General features: G+C 32.0%; 2 protein-coding genes across 5 annotated transcripts; both read right to left on the bottom strand.

Annotated features, from left to right (window-relative positions):
• Window positions 1–3025: 3025 nt before the first annotated feature.
• Window positions 3026–8758, bottom strand: spn-B (X-ray repair cross complementing protein spindle B). Of its 4 annotated transcripts, XM_074130054.1 has the most exons (8): window positions 8634–8686; window positions 8470–8555; window positions 7398–7517; window positions 6274–6411; window positions 5856–5933; window positions 5488–5765; window positions 4654–4872; window positions 3026–3249 (listed from the first exon to the last, which is right to left on the bottom strand). In XM_074130054.1, the coding sequence occupies exons 3-8, from the start codon at window positions 7453–7455 to the stop codon at window positions 3046–3048; spliced, it is 975 nt and encodes a 324-aa protein (XP_073986155.1). In that variant the 5' UTR covers window positions 7456–7517; window positions 8470–8555; window positions 8634–8686; the 3' UTR covers window positions 3026–3045. The 4 variants fall into 4 exon arrangements, with proteins under 4 accessions (XP_073986155.1, XP_073986154.1, XP_073986153.1 ...); XM_074130053.1 differs by lacking the exon at window positions 8470–8555 and having other exon boundaries at window positions 8634–8758; XM_074130052.1 differs by lacking the exons at window positions 8470–8555; window positions 8634–8686 and adding an exon at window positions 8182–8321.
• On the bottom strand, window positions 7566–8638 carry LOC141455193 (translation initiation factor eIF2 assembly protein-like). The gene has a single exon (XM_074130056.1). It carries the CDS (start codon window positions 8626–8628, stop codon window positions 7663–7665), a length of 966 nt encoding a protein of 321 aa, XP_073986157.1. The 5' UTR covers window positions 8629–8638; the 3' UTR covers window positions 7566–7662.
• Window positions 8759–16836: the final 8078 nt, after the last annotated feature.

Genomic DNA, 16836 nt, shown 5'->3' with positions numbered 1-16836 from the left:
ACGTCAAATATCTCGTAAACTACTCGATAGAATTTGTTTATATTTTACCTGTATATGGTGTCTACTATTGTCTATGATTGTATGAATTTTAGTAAAAATCTGTCGAGAAGAAATCGAGATATTTAGTGTTAAAATTTGCTTCTGTTTTACAAAGTGAAAACTTTAACTTCAAATATCTCGTAAACTATTCGATAGATTTTGTTTATATTTTACCTGTATATGAAAACTACTATTGTCTATAATAGTATGAATTTTAGTAAAAATCTGTCGAGCAGAAATCGAGATATTTGGTGTTAAAATTTGCTTCTGTTTTACAAAGTGAAAATTTTAACTTCAAATATCTCGTAAACTACTCGATAGATTTTGTTTATATTTTACCTGTATATGGAGACAACTATTGTCTATAATAGTACGAATTTTAGTAAAAATCTGTCGAGCAGAAATCGAGATATTTAGTGTTAAAATTTGCTTCCGTTTTACAAAGTGAAAACTTTAACGTCAAATATCTCGTAAACTACTCGATAGAATTTGTTTATATTTTACCTGTATATGGTGTCTACTATTGTCTATGATTGTATGAATTTTAGTAAAAATCTGTCGAGAAGAAATCGAGATATTTATTGTTAAAATTTGCTTCTGATTTACAAAGTGAAAACTTTAACTTCAAATATCTCGTAAACTATTCGATAGATTTTGTTTATATTTTACCTGTATATGGAGACAACTATTGTCTATAATAGTATGAATTTTAGTAAAAATCTGTCGAGCAGAAATCGAGATATTTAGTGTTAAAATTTGCTTCCGTTTTACAAAGTGAAAACTTTAACGTCAAATATCTCGTAAACTACTCGATAGAATTTGTTTATATTTTACCTGTATATGGTGTCTACTATTGTCTATGATTGTATGAATTTTAGTAAAAATCTGTCGAGAAGAAATCGAGATATTTATTGTTAAAATTTGCTTCTGTTTTACAAAGTGAAAACTTTAACTTCAAATATCTCGTAAACTATTCGATAGATTTTGTTTATATTTTACCTGTATATGAAAACTACTATTGTCTATAAAAGTATGAATTTTAGTAAAAATCTGTCGAGCAGAAATCGAGATATTTAGTGTTAATGTTTGCTTCTGTTTTACAAAGTGAAAACTTTAACGTCAAATATCTCGTAAACTACTCGATAGATTTTGTTTATATTTTACCTGTATATGGAGTCTTTTATTGTCTATAATAGTATGAATTTTAATAAAAATCTATTGAGCTGAAATCGAGATGTTTAGTGTTAGAATTTGCTTCTGTTTTACAAAGTGAAATCTTTAAGTTCAAATATCTCGTAAACTACCCGATAGATTTTTTTTATATTTTACCTGTATATGGAGTCTAATATTGTCTATGATAGTATGAATTTTAGTAAAAATCTGTCGAGAAGAAATCGAGATATTTATTGTTAAAATTTGCTTCTGTTTTACAAAGTGAAAACTTTAACTTCAAATATCTCGTAAACTATTCGATAGATTTTGTTTATATTTTACCTGTATATGAAAACTACTATTGTCTATAAAAGTATGAATTTTAGTAAAAATCTGTCGAGCAGAAATCGAGATATTTAGTGTTAAAATTTGCTTCTGTTTTACAAAGTGAAAACTTTAACTTCAAATATCTCGTAAACTATTCGATAGATTTTGTTTATATTTTACCTGTATATGAAAACTACTATTGTCTATAAAAGTATGAATTTTAATAAAAATCTGTCGAGCAGAAATCGAGATATTTAGTGTTAAAATTTGCTTCCGTTTTACAAAGTGAAAACTTTAACGTCAAATATCTCGTAAACTACTCGATAGAATTTGTTTATATTTTACCTGTATATGGTGTCTACTATTGTCTATGATTGTATGAATTTTAGTAAAAATCTGTCGAGAAGAAATCGAGATATTTATTGTTAAAATTTGCTTCTGTTTTACAAAGTGAAAACTTTAACTTCAAATATCTCGTAAACTATTCGATAGATTTTGTTTATATTTTACCTGTATATGAAAACTACTATTGTCTATAAAAGTATGAATTTTAGTAAAAATCTGTCGAGCAGAAATCGAGATATTTAGTGTTAATGTTTGCTTCTGTTTTACAAAGTGAAAACTTTAACGTCAAATATCTCGTAAACTACTCGATAGATTTTGTTTATATTTTACCTGTATATGGAGTCTTTTATTGTCTATAATAGTATGAATTTTAATAAAAATCTATTGAGCTGAAATCGAGATGTTTAGTGTTAGAATTTGCTTCTGTTTTACAAAGTGAAATCTTTAAGTTCAAATATCTCGTAAACTACCCGATAGATTTTTTTTATATTTTACCTGTATATGAAAACTACTATTGTCTATAATAGTATGAATTTTAGTAAAAATCTGTCGAGCAGAAATCGAGATATTTAGTGTTAAAATTTGCTTCTGTTTTACAAAGTGAAAATTTTAACTTCAAATATCTCGTAAACTACTCGATAGATTTTGTTTATATTTTACCTGTATATGGAGACAACTATTGTCTATAATAGTATGAATTTTAGTAAAAATCTGTCGAGCAGAAATCGAGATATTTGGTGTTAAAATTTGCTTCTGTTTTACAAAGTGAAAATTTTAACTTCAAATATCTCGTAAACTACTCGATAGATTTTGTTTATATTTTACCTGTATATGGAGACAACTATTGTCTATAATAGTATGAATTTTAGTAAAAATCTGTCGAGCAGAAATCGAGATATTTAAATATTATCAAGAATGCGAAAACGTGCTAGGAACGATAAATATACTAATTTTTACACTCCTAAAAGTAGTATATCTATTGACGAGTCTTTGATGAAATATAAAGGTCGATTGAGTTTTGTACAGTTTATTGCGGCATCAAAGAGTGCATGATTTGGTATAAAAAATTATAAACTGTGTGAATTAATTAATTAATTTGGTTACTTCATGAAAAGTTTTTCATTATTAAATCGTACGGGAAGGGGTTAATAATTAAACTCCATTATATTTAGAACTTTCAGTTTAATCATTTAAGTTAACAGATGATATTCCACTTTCAACGATAACGAACTTAGCTGCAGCTGGCGCTAGGTGTGGTGCATGTAAAACCTGTAAGTTTCTAACCTTGTCCTGATCTACACTTAAATGCAGTTTAGTGGTGACTAGATTTGCCCAGGCTAATCCTAACGCTGGTACTGTCACTCCGTTGTCACAGGCATCGGTAACCTTGGTAACAAAATAGAGAATTCTTACGAATGCAACAATCGTACATATAACAGTAATTTTTGTGACAAAACGATAAAACCTAGCACAGAAACTTAACAAAAATGAAACGTTATTATTATAAAAAAAACATTTTTATAGCTGTGATATGGTTTATAACCATAATTTGGGTACAAAGTTCGCCCAAAGAGCTTACAGTACTGAGGTTAATTGAATGTTACACTTAGCTAAGCAAATTTCTATGCATTTCGCTAAAACTATCCTTATCATTAGATAGCACTGTTTGTAAATTAACTCCTAATACTTTTTGAAAGTCCTTTTTATCACGATTACAGAAAAATAAGTACTTACTAAAAGAAGCAGGAAAATTATAAAAAGCATTTCAAATAAATGAAATGAATATTATATATTTTTTTCTCACCAATAAAAAATAAGATGAGTCTACCATTTTTTACTCAATTAAGTCAGTTAAATTAAAATAACTAACATAATAAATAGTAATTTAATTTGTACAAAAAAAACAAACTTTTTTTCTTGTTTATGCAACGAGTAACCTGGCTCTTGTTAACCTTACATTGCATCATATTTTGTTTAATGAAACACAAATTCTGATTAATTTCCGAAATTAAAATTTATTATCTCCTAATTTTATTTAATACTTCAATTGTTTAATAATTTATATAAAAAAAATGAGGTTAGGTCTGTAGTGGTGGAGATAATATTATCGTAGCACGCAGGGTAAAACATAACCTGAAGTCGAAATCTCTACACTAAAATAACCTTAGATGGAAGAGAATCCAAAACGGTCATGGATACAGTAAAGATGGGAGTTACGTAGGGTTGCCAACTCTATAAAGTTCCTAAAAAGGACACCCTAGAAAAAATTAGATACATTCAGGGGCGTCGACAGGATTTTGGGGCCCGGAAATATATATCATTCGTTTTCCTTTTTTTTTTTTTTCCTAGGTGTACATGCAGAGACTCCGTCTCAGGGGCCCTGGGAAAAAGTCCCCTCTCCCCAGTCTGTAATCTGGCCTGGGTACATTTATATCTTACATACTTATTCATGAAAAGTTCATCGTTACATCAAATAACCTGTTTGACACCTATTCAGTTCAGTTAGAACAGAAAAACAACACGTCAAATTGAAGAAGTCTCAGAAGTCAGAACTTAAATCATAAAATACAATTAGGTTTGTGTGAACAATATCTGGAAAAAGAAGGACAAAAGGCGTCCTTTCCAAAAAAAAAAAAAAAAAAGGGCAGTTGGCAACCCTAGAGTTACGATGGATAAAATCAACTATATTTATATGATATATTTTATCACAATGGATTTTTATTGAACTTGTATAGTATAAATCCTGAAACTTATTATTGTAGAAATGAAAATAAAATTGAATGAATTTACCTGATTAACGCAAACAATGGCAATATTATATTTATCAGCCAATTTATGTAATTGCATGCCAATGGTTCGCATATCGTTGGCTCTATGGATGAATTCTTTCATCGTATACTCAGATCTGAATATTGCTGCTATGGAATCTATGACAATCAATCCAATTTTATTTCTAGAATTCGCTATATATGCTGGCAATCTTTTAAACAGGCAATTCTGGATTCCTTCCTTTAAAAAAAATGTAAAATAAAAATAGGTAATTAAATTTTCTCGTAGATGGCCATTTTAATGTTACTGGAAATGAAAGTTCTTTAAGTTTTCCATTGAGTCGGTTAAACAAATCCAAACTTTCAGAGTAGAATTCTTATTTACATTTTTAACTAAGACTTTTCGAGTCACCCGTAAATTAGTTACATTAAATGTTTAAATTAGATTGTTTCCAGTTGAATTTAAAGAGTTTATTTACTTATTGAACAGAACAGCTTAAAAATATCTTATCTTATGCTGAACAGATTTCATATTTAGTAGTACGTCTAACCGAAACCAACTCACTGCAGCAGAATATTAGCATTTTTTTTGCAAATCTTTTTCCTTTGAGGAACGCGAAGGCCAGTCGAGCAAGAGACAAATCGAAATCACTTGGATTTGTGAGAAAACCGGAAACAATGGAAAACCATTTCAATAAAATGGCGCTTCTGATTGGTTTATTATCGGGTACCAATAGTGGCATCAAATTTGAACACCCTCTTTTTGAGTTATGATAGTTAAAGTTTCAACTGACTTCAACACTTTCCAACTGACAATGACAATCACAGAAAATTAAAAAAAAAAGAAATAACTTACAAAATCAGCTACATGATCAATCAAAATGTTATCAGAAAAATTATGATCTTCCAAAGCATTGTTGAGCGCAGTTGATTCCTGTGTAAACTTTGTTAACATTTGCTGTAAACGAACAGATGGGAATCTATCTTCTGTACAAATGTAGATTGCAGAAGCGTTAAGACCACCAAATTCTATTGGATATTGAACTGTCATGGACAACTGGAGACAGATTTGAGTCTTGCCAACACCACTTTCACCAGACAGTTCGGTTATCCCTCTGACGGGTACACCACCGGCTGTATACACAAAGAGCAATGTATAAATACACAGAAACTGTAACTGATATAGTATACATAAATTGGAAGCAGTTTTGTGAAAGACTTTACCTAAAATATCATCGAGATAGCTGCAACCTAGTGTTATTTTTCTCCATTTATCTTTGAAAATTTCTTCAGATTCTTTAGCTAATAAATAAAAAATTAATCAGAAATTGTTAGAGTTGAAGGTGGCAAAATAAAAATAATAGTACATGCGAACAAACAACACAGTAAACTAGAAATAAAATATATTATAATCATAGAAAAACTAAACACATTTAAAATATTTCACCTAACCTTTTAGGCGAATTCAAAATCAGCACAAAGGACATAAGAAATGCGCAACAGTTTCTCCCACCACATACATCAATCCCCACTACTCCAATTGTACCAACAACCAAGACTTGACAAAATAACAAAATAATATTTTATTTCCTTAACAGAAATTAGGTAAATAAAATTCTAGTAATAAAAAAATTAAATTTACCTGTCCTGAACCCATATGGAAGTAAAATACTAGCGGCTACTGTTTTTATCATTTCAATATCTTTTAGGCTAAAATTTCCACTTTTTTGAAATTCAATTTTATCCATTTCTATAAGCTTTCTACATGATAGATTTCCAGCTAAAATAAATAAATAAATACATAAAATTGGATCAAAAACAGACTTTGTAAATATTTTGAAAAAAAAAAAAAATTAAAGTAAAATAGGATTCTCAAGAAATTTTTAACATTATCAGTGTTGCCTATTTCTGAAAAAATTTGTTCTATAATTGTTCAAAATCTATCAGATCAGTTACCTGATTTGAATTAAATTAGCTGAATTTAAAAGATCAGTTGCCGAGGAGATTAAAAAGAAATTAATTAGGAAAAGAGATATAAAGGTTTGAAATTTGAAGAAAAGTAAAACCCTCAAAAATTTAACCTTTAATATCTCATCAACTATTGAAGTTTTAACATTAAAACATTGAAGTTTATTTAGAAATAGTTTTAGTGAGGATGTTACTTGCGTAGGGTAAACTTCCCACCTTAAAAAACACAGCGTTGGGACTTCTAAAATGCAAATCTATACAAAATATCAGTTAGAATGCCACTTTATGCAGATCAGTACACTTGTCAATAATTTGAAACGATTGCCATACTTCTCCTTAATGGGTATAAGAGCAGAACGTCGCTGTAATATTACATAGGGGTGTCGTAAGTTTTTCATCTTTTTTTTTCAGATTCACATCCAGATTTTACTTATATCTGTTAAGACTTACAGAGTTATGGACAATAATTTTGGGCGGGCCTTTCATACATGAGGCTAACCCCTTTTCAATTCGATGTATGTACAATGTCAAGTTCCCTAATAGGCTCATCTAGATATAATTCCGAATCGAATGACACCTGATTCATGAAAATAGGATCACGGTTTCAGGCGCTACGTTGTTTACAAAAAATGTAACAAGAACAATTTTGGAAAATGCCATTTTTTTCTCATTTTCAGTAACTTTTTTCTGAAAACTATTAGAACTCTTGTACAACCTTTATACTGTCCTAACGGGCTGTTTTAATATTTTTTTTAATTACAGGAACTAAAGAAATTGTAAAACAATTTAAAAAATTACCTTTTTCTAGTTCACACTGCAGTCTTTTATCCAAAAGTGAGAGATTTATAATATCCATATCTTTGCTACAATCCAATTTGTTCCTTGATATTGAATATTTTACGAACAAAATTGGTTATTCTAGAAAAAAAAAAGTGAAAAAAGTATTTAAAATAAAAATAAAGCGAATGAATAAAAAAACAAAGCATACTTTATTGACAGAGTTTACTTGGTTTAAAAAAAGTAATCATTTTTAACATACAAATTTCACTCAATATGTTTATGTTCACTGTGCATCTTCATTTTGCTGAATTTGTACTTGCGTTTGTAACAATTCTATCAACGATCTACTCTTATCCGCACTGATTTCTGCAAATTCCCTCGGCATACCAAAATGTCTGCCTAAATTCACCGGCTGTATCCCAACATCTTCACCAATATATCTAAATTCCGGGGAAATACCTTCTTCATATTGCATCTCTTCAAGTTCACTCAAAGAGAACAAATATGTCTCAATTTCTGTACCAGGGAATACATTAAAATCCACAATTTTAATAGATAATGCATTCCACACTACGTCAAATGAATAATTTGATAATACAAATTTATCCTTAACATATCCATAAAATAATCTGTTTATATCATTGATAATATCACATTTTGATTGTAGAATATGTCGATGAAATTCAGCTGTATCACGTTGAGTGATTGCAATCAACTGTTTATCACTAATAAAACATCTGAACTCACTCCCTGGATGTATATCTTCCCATTTTTTTAATACAATAAAATATTTATTTGGTACCTTGCTAGTTTTTCCATCCAAATCTTGGGCAATTTTATCCGAACTTTTCAAAAGTAAATATATATCTTGTAGATTTGAGCATTTAAGACAATTATTCGTGGCTATCCATGCTGCATCAGTTGGTGCACTCCAATTAAGTTTGATAAACACACTACCACCGAATTTTCTCATAATATTTCTCAGCTGATTGCTAAATTCTGGAAAAGTTGGTAAAGTAACTTCTTCATCGTCTTCACTCTCGGAATCCCAATCTGTATATGTTATGTCATCAATGTAAGAACTTTTTACCTTTTCTATAAGTGCTTCCTTGGGTATGGTTACTCCATCGTCTTTTAAATATTGTAAAACTTCATCAGGTATGGGTAGATATTCAGCTGGGAATGTAGAATTTTTAAAAATTGGATACCAATTTGGAAATGAACAAGCGGATTTTTCACAAAGTTTCATATTACCTTGATTCCCTTTTAATGAGGGTTAATACTCCAATTTTAACACTATTTGCTCTACACAATAACAATTCGCAAACAACCAGGAATGGGAGACAACTGTAGTAGTGGAGGTTTCTTTTCTGGTAATAAGGTTATATAAGTTATATCGCTCGCCCATTAACTTATTGTTTTTAATATTTATAATTTTTAAAGAAATTTATTAATTTATTTTTTTGAAATACCGTAGGGGTATAATTTAAATTTGCTTTCAAATAACTCATAGACAATTCAAATTGTTTTGCTTAACTTATATACGTATATTCTCATAATGAACTAACAAGTTTATAAGCTAATCTAATGCTCTTTTGAATCGAACTAATAAAGTTCCTTTATTGTTGTATTAATTATTTAATTCATTTACCAAAGATTAATTATTAATTAACTTCATAAAGATGAAGGTTTCCAGGGATTTATTAACGGTTGGCCCCCTTCCTTGGAAAACATTTTATCCATTTGTAAATTAATGCCATTGCCTTGGTAAACCTTGTACAATATCTTACATCTTAAGATTTGTACCAATATTTAAATTTTATATCTTTTTAAAATCAAACAGCAAAAACAAACAATTTTATGACACCTAATAACGTTTCGAAACAACGTGTCCGATTCTGAAGTCTCCACTATTTAGATTGTGGTTAAAGTATACTTTTTCAGTCAATTTTCATAAGAGATCCACTTTGAAATTAATCGGCATGTTTCAGATTATCTATCAATAATTCACAGGAAAATTCCTAATTTTAAGTTGAATTTTATTTATTTCCCAGGAGGTGAATCCATCTGGTGACAGTTTTTGTAACTATCTTAGTAAAATTGAATTGCTTGCTATTGAAGAAATCAAAATGATTTTCGAAAGTAATGTACTCATCATCATTTTTGTAAATATTATTAAGAAATTAATTGGTAATAAAAATTAGCAGGAAATCGACGTCAGAATGTGTGATGGAATTTTCTGTATCTCCTATATCGAGGTTTTCTACAATTTTCTAAACAGCTACGAAAACAGCGTATCATTTGAAGTAGCAGCTAAAAAAAAAAAAATGCTAGTTTTCTAGCATACCACATATTTTTCAGAAAGAAAACGCAATCAGATGCTGTGTTTGCTAGTCAGAAGACGGGCAACTACACTTCATAACTGTTTTTCCATTCAAGAATAAGTAAGTTTTGTGCCGTTCTGAGATCTCCTTCCGCGTCTTCAGCATGAGTGACTTGACGTTTCGCCAGTGTTCTTGCAAAAGATGAATTGCCAGCTTTACTCATCAAAAGAAGGCCCACCTAAATGGATAGACAAGTTGTTTTTTAATGCTCTCTCAATAATATAATTTAATATTTCCATTTTGTAAAAAATATTTTACTGCGAACAGACAGATTGAATTAAACAATTTAAAGTGATGACATTATGGAATAATGACAATTTATTACATGAAAATAAATTATTTTAATTTACAAAACAGGGTATTTACTTATTAACTTACACAATTACTTACAAAGTTTGATTTGTATTTATATAAGTATATTCAGAAATGATAATAAAATACAATAACAAGATTCCTAAATAGAACATTGAAAATGGAACTTTATTGTTTAAATAACGAATGTTAAATAATGTTTAACGAACAAAGTTCAAAACTGAAGGAGGTAACTGCAGTTGCGTCTTTACTCTAGAAGTGGGGGAACATTATGCAGCGACTTCATCTGAAACAGAGGCAATTGCATCTTTAGGTGTATGGCTATAAAAAGTTGAATATCATTGTGTAAAATCGAAAATGGTAAAGGTATAGATAATACAAAAATTATTGGCATTTCGTAAGGCAACTCCGTCTTCGGCTAGGAAACCAAGATGCAAAGATGCGATAAGTACAAGCTATCTTCTTACAATTACCATCTTAACAAAGGATTTAATATGGTTGACGGTCAAAAACTGCACGTCAAAGCATAACGTTAAATTCCATTAACTTGTCGTGTAATAATCTATATTGAAACCTCCAATAATTTTACAACAGTTACAACAGGTTAGAGATACAAAATACAGATACCCATTGTCGAACAATATCAGCGGGAGGTAACCGCTGGAGCTGTCTGGACTGTATCTGTGCCATATAGTCGTCGGATCGTTTGCCATGGCCTCCAAAACATGAATGCCCAAATGCTGAACATCCACCTGAAAGCAACAAAAAATAAAAAAAAATGTGAGCCAGGCATGTTCCGATCAGGAATACAAGAAATAGGCGTGCTACGACGGGGATAAAATCCATTTTGCTCGGCACTGCTAGTAACAGATCTATTAGGATCCTCCCTAACGGCAACCCCAGGTAGTCTATAATAATTCTAGGTTAAGCGCCATAGTAGCCCAGCACTTGGAGACGAGCTAGGAGCTAGGAGCTATTTTGGTACAGGATTTGATACAGTTAGGATTTCAAGTTTAAAAATCTGCACTGAAATATCAGGATTATAGCAATGGCATTTTAATAGTGACAATACTTACGTTAATTAAGTGATATCTGTTGGGGAAGTAACTAGTGAACATTGGTCTCCGAAAGTTTACCCACTGAATATCCAAATACTTGATTCTTTAGCAGAAAAGGAAACCTCGTTCGATAGGGCCGTAAAAAATGCAGAATTTTCTTTGTCTCTACTTGAAGATTTGACACCTCTTAAAATTATGAAGGTGAGCTCCATCGGAACGCGATGAATAACTGGAAAGTGCCAACTAAATGGGATAATGAACAGCACGATGGGGCTGATAGTCCACTGCCATTGAGGTGTGCAAGAAACTTCTGAACTTGCCCTTTTTTGGCGAAGATTTTTGGATGCTTTAAAATTGGACTATCAGCAACTTCTAGTACAGAACTGGTTCACTAACCTACGCTTCCAAATACTGAGAGTGGGGAACAGAATATTAACTTTTTTTGCCATTAGAGACCACTAATATGACGAATAGAACGGAAATAACAATGACTCAAAAAAAAAGTAGTATCAACATAGCTGAGCAAACAATATAAAAATGCACCAACTTCCGTTGCTCTCCAGTATGAATACAAAAATTTCGAAACATTTGCTCACCTCTTCTCAGCGGTTTTTTGCGAAATGAAGCATCTCCATCTCTGGCACCTGTAACACACAATAATATTACATTAGCGGTTACTGGTTCACTATGTAGAAACTGTAACATAACCTTTTGTTAGGGCACCATCAAAACATGGAAGGTTTTTTTTGTGTTACCCCTTGTTCATTACCTATTTCTCCCTTAGAACTTTACACTAACAGTTTATAATCTGTACTAGACTGCTGGGAGGGGGTCTGTTTTTCCCCTCTTTAAATACTCGTCAGAATATTCTGCATTAAGTTTTAGAAGAGATGGGTCGCTGTGCATGGTCAGCAAAATTAAAAAATGAAAAAATCGTTGAAACTTCAAATATAAAATACGAAAAACTTCACCATTAGCCTAACTTGAATGTAGCACACTGCAATGCGGTTTCGAGGCCAATTTAAGGGCCACGACAGACTGAATGAGACACTACGAATGAATTGTGTGTATTTCCTGCATAGTAAAGGGCATGCAAGGATAAGAAGTCGGCCCGGAAATCTCATGCATTGGAGCTTAACTCAGGACTCTCTCTTCGAACTCTTACATTCTAATCAAACATACAGGATTGGGCAAGGTACTTCATCTTGAGGGCACCACAGCAGATTCCTGGGGCTTAACATTACGTCCATTCTTTACACTACAAAACTATTCTCGGCTATTCGCTGAGGCTGATTGCAGAATTACTCCGTTAAGGGTGTGGGGCTATAAGGATGATTGTAGGCCTACTAACTAGCCACTGCAGGCTCAGAAAACACATGCATCGCATGAGCCTGGCAGATGACTAGCCTCTGTAGGTTCTGTCAGGAAGAGGAGGAAACGGCACTGCACGTGTTGTGTCAGTGGGAGGGGCTCGTGTGGCTAAGGGTGTTACTTCACGGGAAGGAAAAACCAAGGCCTGGTGAGCTTTACCCAAGAGTCGCTCTCCAGCATTAAGAGTCAAAGGACAGGTCTGGAGGGTGAGCTCTAAAGTGAGGGGAGCCACAATAGATCCAAAGGGGTCGCAGTGGCGTAGGCCTTGAGGCCGCCCTAATCTAATCTAATCTAATCTACACGACAAAACTGTGTTTAGAATGCAGACAACATATGGATTCATGTTTCTCTGTACAGATCTGGGAGAGTTAATCTATCCTTACCGATGTTATTTCCTAGTAAAGTGTATATTTACATATTTTGTGAGATTATTGATGGAAATTCTAGTGACTAGAATGACCACTTTCTCGATGTAGATTTTAGGAACTGGTTTTTGTCGTGAATGAGGTGCAGATTCATTTCCTTTCAGACGAAATAAACCTAGTAATCCTGATCTATATTCTACATCAATATAACTACTTGGTAGTTAATTTTCTTATTAATCAATTGTGCCGGGCTCTATAACTTGGAGAAAATTACAAATGAGGGCCCCTTCATGGAGAAATAAATGGCCAAAAGGAAAGCTATCAGCAGGTCCGCTGTAGTTGCCCCACCTCTCAATGCGGGGGCCAGCTCATGCATAATATCAACAAGACCACCACAGCTTCATAGCAATAGCTTGCACAGCAGCTCGCGCCATTGTGCAGGCCAAAATAGTCTCGCCGTCTTTAGCAGCGTTTACTCGCCCACTAAGTTGCTGCAGCAATGTTTACCAACCAACCCTCTACCCCCCTACTACCGCTGCCTTCATAATATTGCATTTACATTTTATTTGCGTGCTTACGTCATTGTTTTCCAGTCTCTATGTTCAGATTTAGGCTAGCTATTAGGTTTGGTACTTTGCCAGTCTTGGAGCTTGGAGATTATTCATGAAACCTTGATAGTTGTAAGAGAAAGTCGTCGTGAGTGTTCATACGACAATTTCTCTTCTTTTTTTATGGAGATACGACAATTTCTCTCTTTTTTTTATGGAGATACGACAATTTATCTTTTTTTTTGGAGATACGACAATTTATCTTTTTTTTTTATGGAGATACGACAATTTCCCTCTTTTTTTAAAACTTTTGTAAACAGAACAACATCAATAGTAATCGATATCGCAAACCATCGTTCGACACAGAATGTTACATTAAAAAAATATTATTACAAAAGAAGTATACAAAATTAAAAGCAAAAAATATGGAGCCTAATATGTTGCAAATATATCTGAATGAAAAAAAGCTATAAAAATTTATGAAATTCTAAAAAATTGGAATATATTGAGATAATGTCTAAACAACTATCTGAATGCTCAAATCTTAAACAATTTTGGCAAACTGTTAATAAATTAAAAAATAAAAAGTTTAATTCTAAATACCAATAAGTATTTAATGATTAGGAAAAATTCTTGTGTGAGAGATATAGCCATGTTTCAGTAAGTAAAACTTAGATATTTGACACATGGCACCCCCATCTTGGATCAGTACATCACGGATGTTGAAATTTTATCTGCACTAAGGAAATTTAAAAGTGGAAAAGCTCCTGGCTCAGACGTGATTAGTAATGATTTTTACAAAAAATTTGCCTTCCAATTGGTTATTATACAGGGTGATCCATTTAAAACGCACCAATCGCTAATAACTAGTCTAGTTTTCAAATTTTCCACCCCCGATGCTGTATCTTTATTTTTGGCGGAGTTACGGCCAAAAACCTGATTGGGGAGGTTCATAAGGACCACTGGTTTTGACAATGATTATGAAAACTACTACTAAAAGTGTTACGATGCATTAAGTATAGTGAATGATGCACCCGCGGCATTCGAACTGGGAATGATTCACTCACAACCATTACATTGCAATAAATTTTTAAAATCTTCAATTATTATTATTTTTGTTCTTTGCGTCAAAAATAACATTTTTCGCAGTCAGAGGACCTCCCAAAACGTGTATTTCTGGTGGAAAATTAATATTGAAAACCGTTCATGGATAGATAAAATTGTTACTTTGATCTTAAATATCTCAACTAATATTAGGGATATCGAAACGGGATTAACGTCATTTTTCGCAAGTTTTTATAATCATTGTCAAAACCAGTGGTCCTTATGAAACCCCAATCAGGTTTTTACCCGTTACTCCGCCAAAAATGAAGATACAGCATCGGGGATAGAAAATTTGAAAACTAGACCCAAAAAAAACATATAGTTTACTCCGTGGGTTTTTTCGAAATTCCGCTTCCCTAAAAAGTTATTAGCGATTGGTGCGTTTTAAATGGATCATCCTGTATATTGAAGTGTTTTTTAATAAAATATTAGAATGTGAAACTATTCCAAAACAATGGTCAGGAATAATCCTGTTTAAGATTTTTTAAAAAGGGGATAAGCTAGAGCCAGCCAGACAATTATAGGGGTATTGGCCTAGTGAACTGCATCACTAAATTATTTACTAGGATAATATTGTCTCGGTTAGAAGATTGGAGCGATAATTTATCAATTATTCCGGATACTCAATACGGTTTTAGGAAAGAAAGAAGCTGCCAACATAATATATTCATCTTGAATTCCATTGTGGTCATTCATTATGGTCTCCGTAATAGGCAACTTCGTTGATTTCAAACAAGCTTTTGATAGCCTAGATCATTCCCTGTTATGGTCCAAATTACAAAATTTTGGTTTGAGTGGTAAATTGTTTCGATTGATACGAGAATTGTATTCTTTAGCAATGGTCAAAATAAAATCAGAAAGCGGTATGACTTCTGCGAGAGATATTTCAAAAGGGGTTATTCAAGGAGAAATCATGTCACCATTATTATACAATTTGTTTGTTAGTGATATTGATCATTATTTTTAAATCTAATGGTGCTCTTGGGATCAGAATTGATGGCTCTTGTGAAGTGACTCTCCTATTGATTTTGGGTGACTGTTATTGTGAAAAGAATAGTCTCACATTAAATGTTAAAAAAACTAACAAAGATTTTAAAATTCGGAAAAGGTCGTCAATCTAAAAAGCAAAGGAAATTCTATTATGGTAACGAGCACGTAGAAATTGTACGAGTAAAAGGAATTTGAGTATTTGGGCATAACTTTTACTAGATCCGGTTTATCTAACGAAACGACAAATAGGGCCATAGTTGGAACCGTAATTGGAATTCTTTCTTCCAGTAAATCCAAAAGTTGGCAATCTCAAATCTGTCTGTACCTGAGCTTGGTAAAGAATTGTTTATTTTCTTGTGCGCCAGTTTGGAGTTTAAGGGCACCTAGATCAAATAGGCTTCTTTAAACGAAGTAACTTTGTAAATTAATTAATAATTTTGAAGAGAAAAATATGTACGCAATTTTTAATTATTTTAAAAAAAGTTTTAAAACTAAGATCTTACAGTTTACAAAGTTTATAAAGTGAACATGAACTTGGAACTCCTTTGTAACAGATACATTGTATCTCTCTATACAAATAAAGTTTGAATTAAATTTAATTACGACAATTTCAATTGAAGAATATTACAATTGTTTGCGAGTGTTGCCATAACAACCGCAGTTTATTTTTGTTTTAGATTGTTTTTCTTTTATTAAATAATCGATTTTTTCTTTTGCGTTTTCTATTTTGGCCGAAGAAAAAAATATTGTGCGTGATTAGAGCGAAAGAGCCAATTCCGAGATTCACTGAAATAACTATTATTGACTTTTAAAATTATTTATGTGTTATTTGCTAAACTGTTAGTAATTTGTACCCACTCCGAGTTACTACTGTATTGCAGTTAATGAAATTGTCACCAGGTTCAATAAAGCTCTTTTTTCACAGCTGAAGTATAAAACCATAAAATTTTAACAGAAAATGCTCGAGGCGATCTAAAAGCGACGATTACATTTAGAAGTCTGCGAACAAGCACTATCTATCTCTTTGCAGCGCCTCTTTGATGTATTAATTGCCAAATATAGTATGTTTCCTCAATAAACATTCCTACATGGCTAAAAATACATTCACCCCTATACAGACTGACCTGTAGTTTCAAACATCCCTTTTCCCTAGGTTTGAGTTTATAATGAAAGTAATGGGCAGGTTTCCCTTTGTCCCTTTCCGCTTGATTAGGAAGTAAAAACGAATTTTGTTAAAGTTACCTTCTAAGTTCCTATTAAACAGAAAAGCCGCGTTAGCGCAGAGCCATTGGTAGAAAGCGATAGGGCCTGAAGACAAAGTAAGG

Source organism: Rhodnius prolixus, unplaced genomic scaffold, assembly GCF_049639745.1.
Source record: "Rhodnius prolixus isolate KJV_2025 unplaced genomic scaffold, Rpr scaffold_33, whole genome shotgun sequence".
Lineage (NCBI taxonomy): Eukaryota > Metazoa > Arthropoda > Insecta > Hemiptera > Reduviidae > Rhodnius > Rhodnius prolixus.
This window is presented reverse-complemented; position numbering and strand designations above follow the sequence as displayed.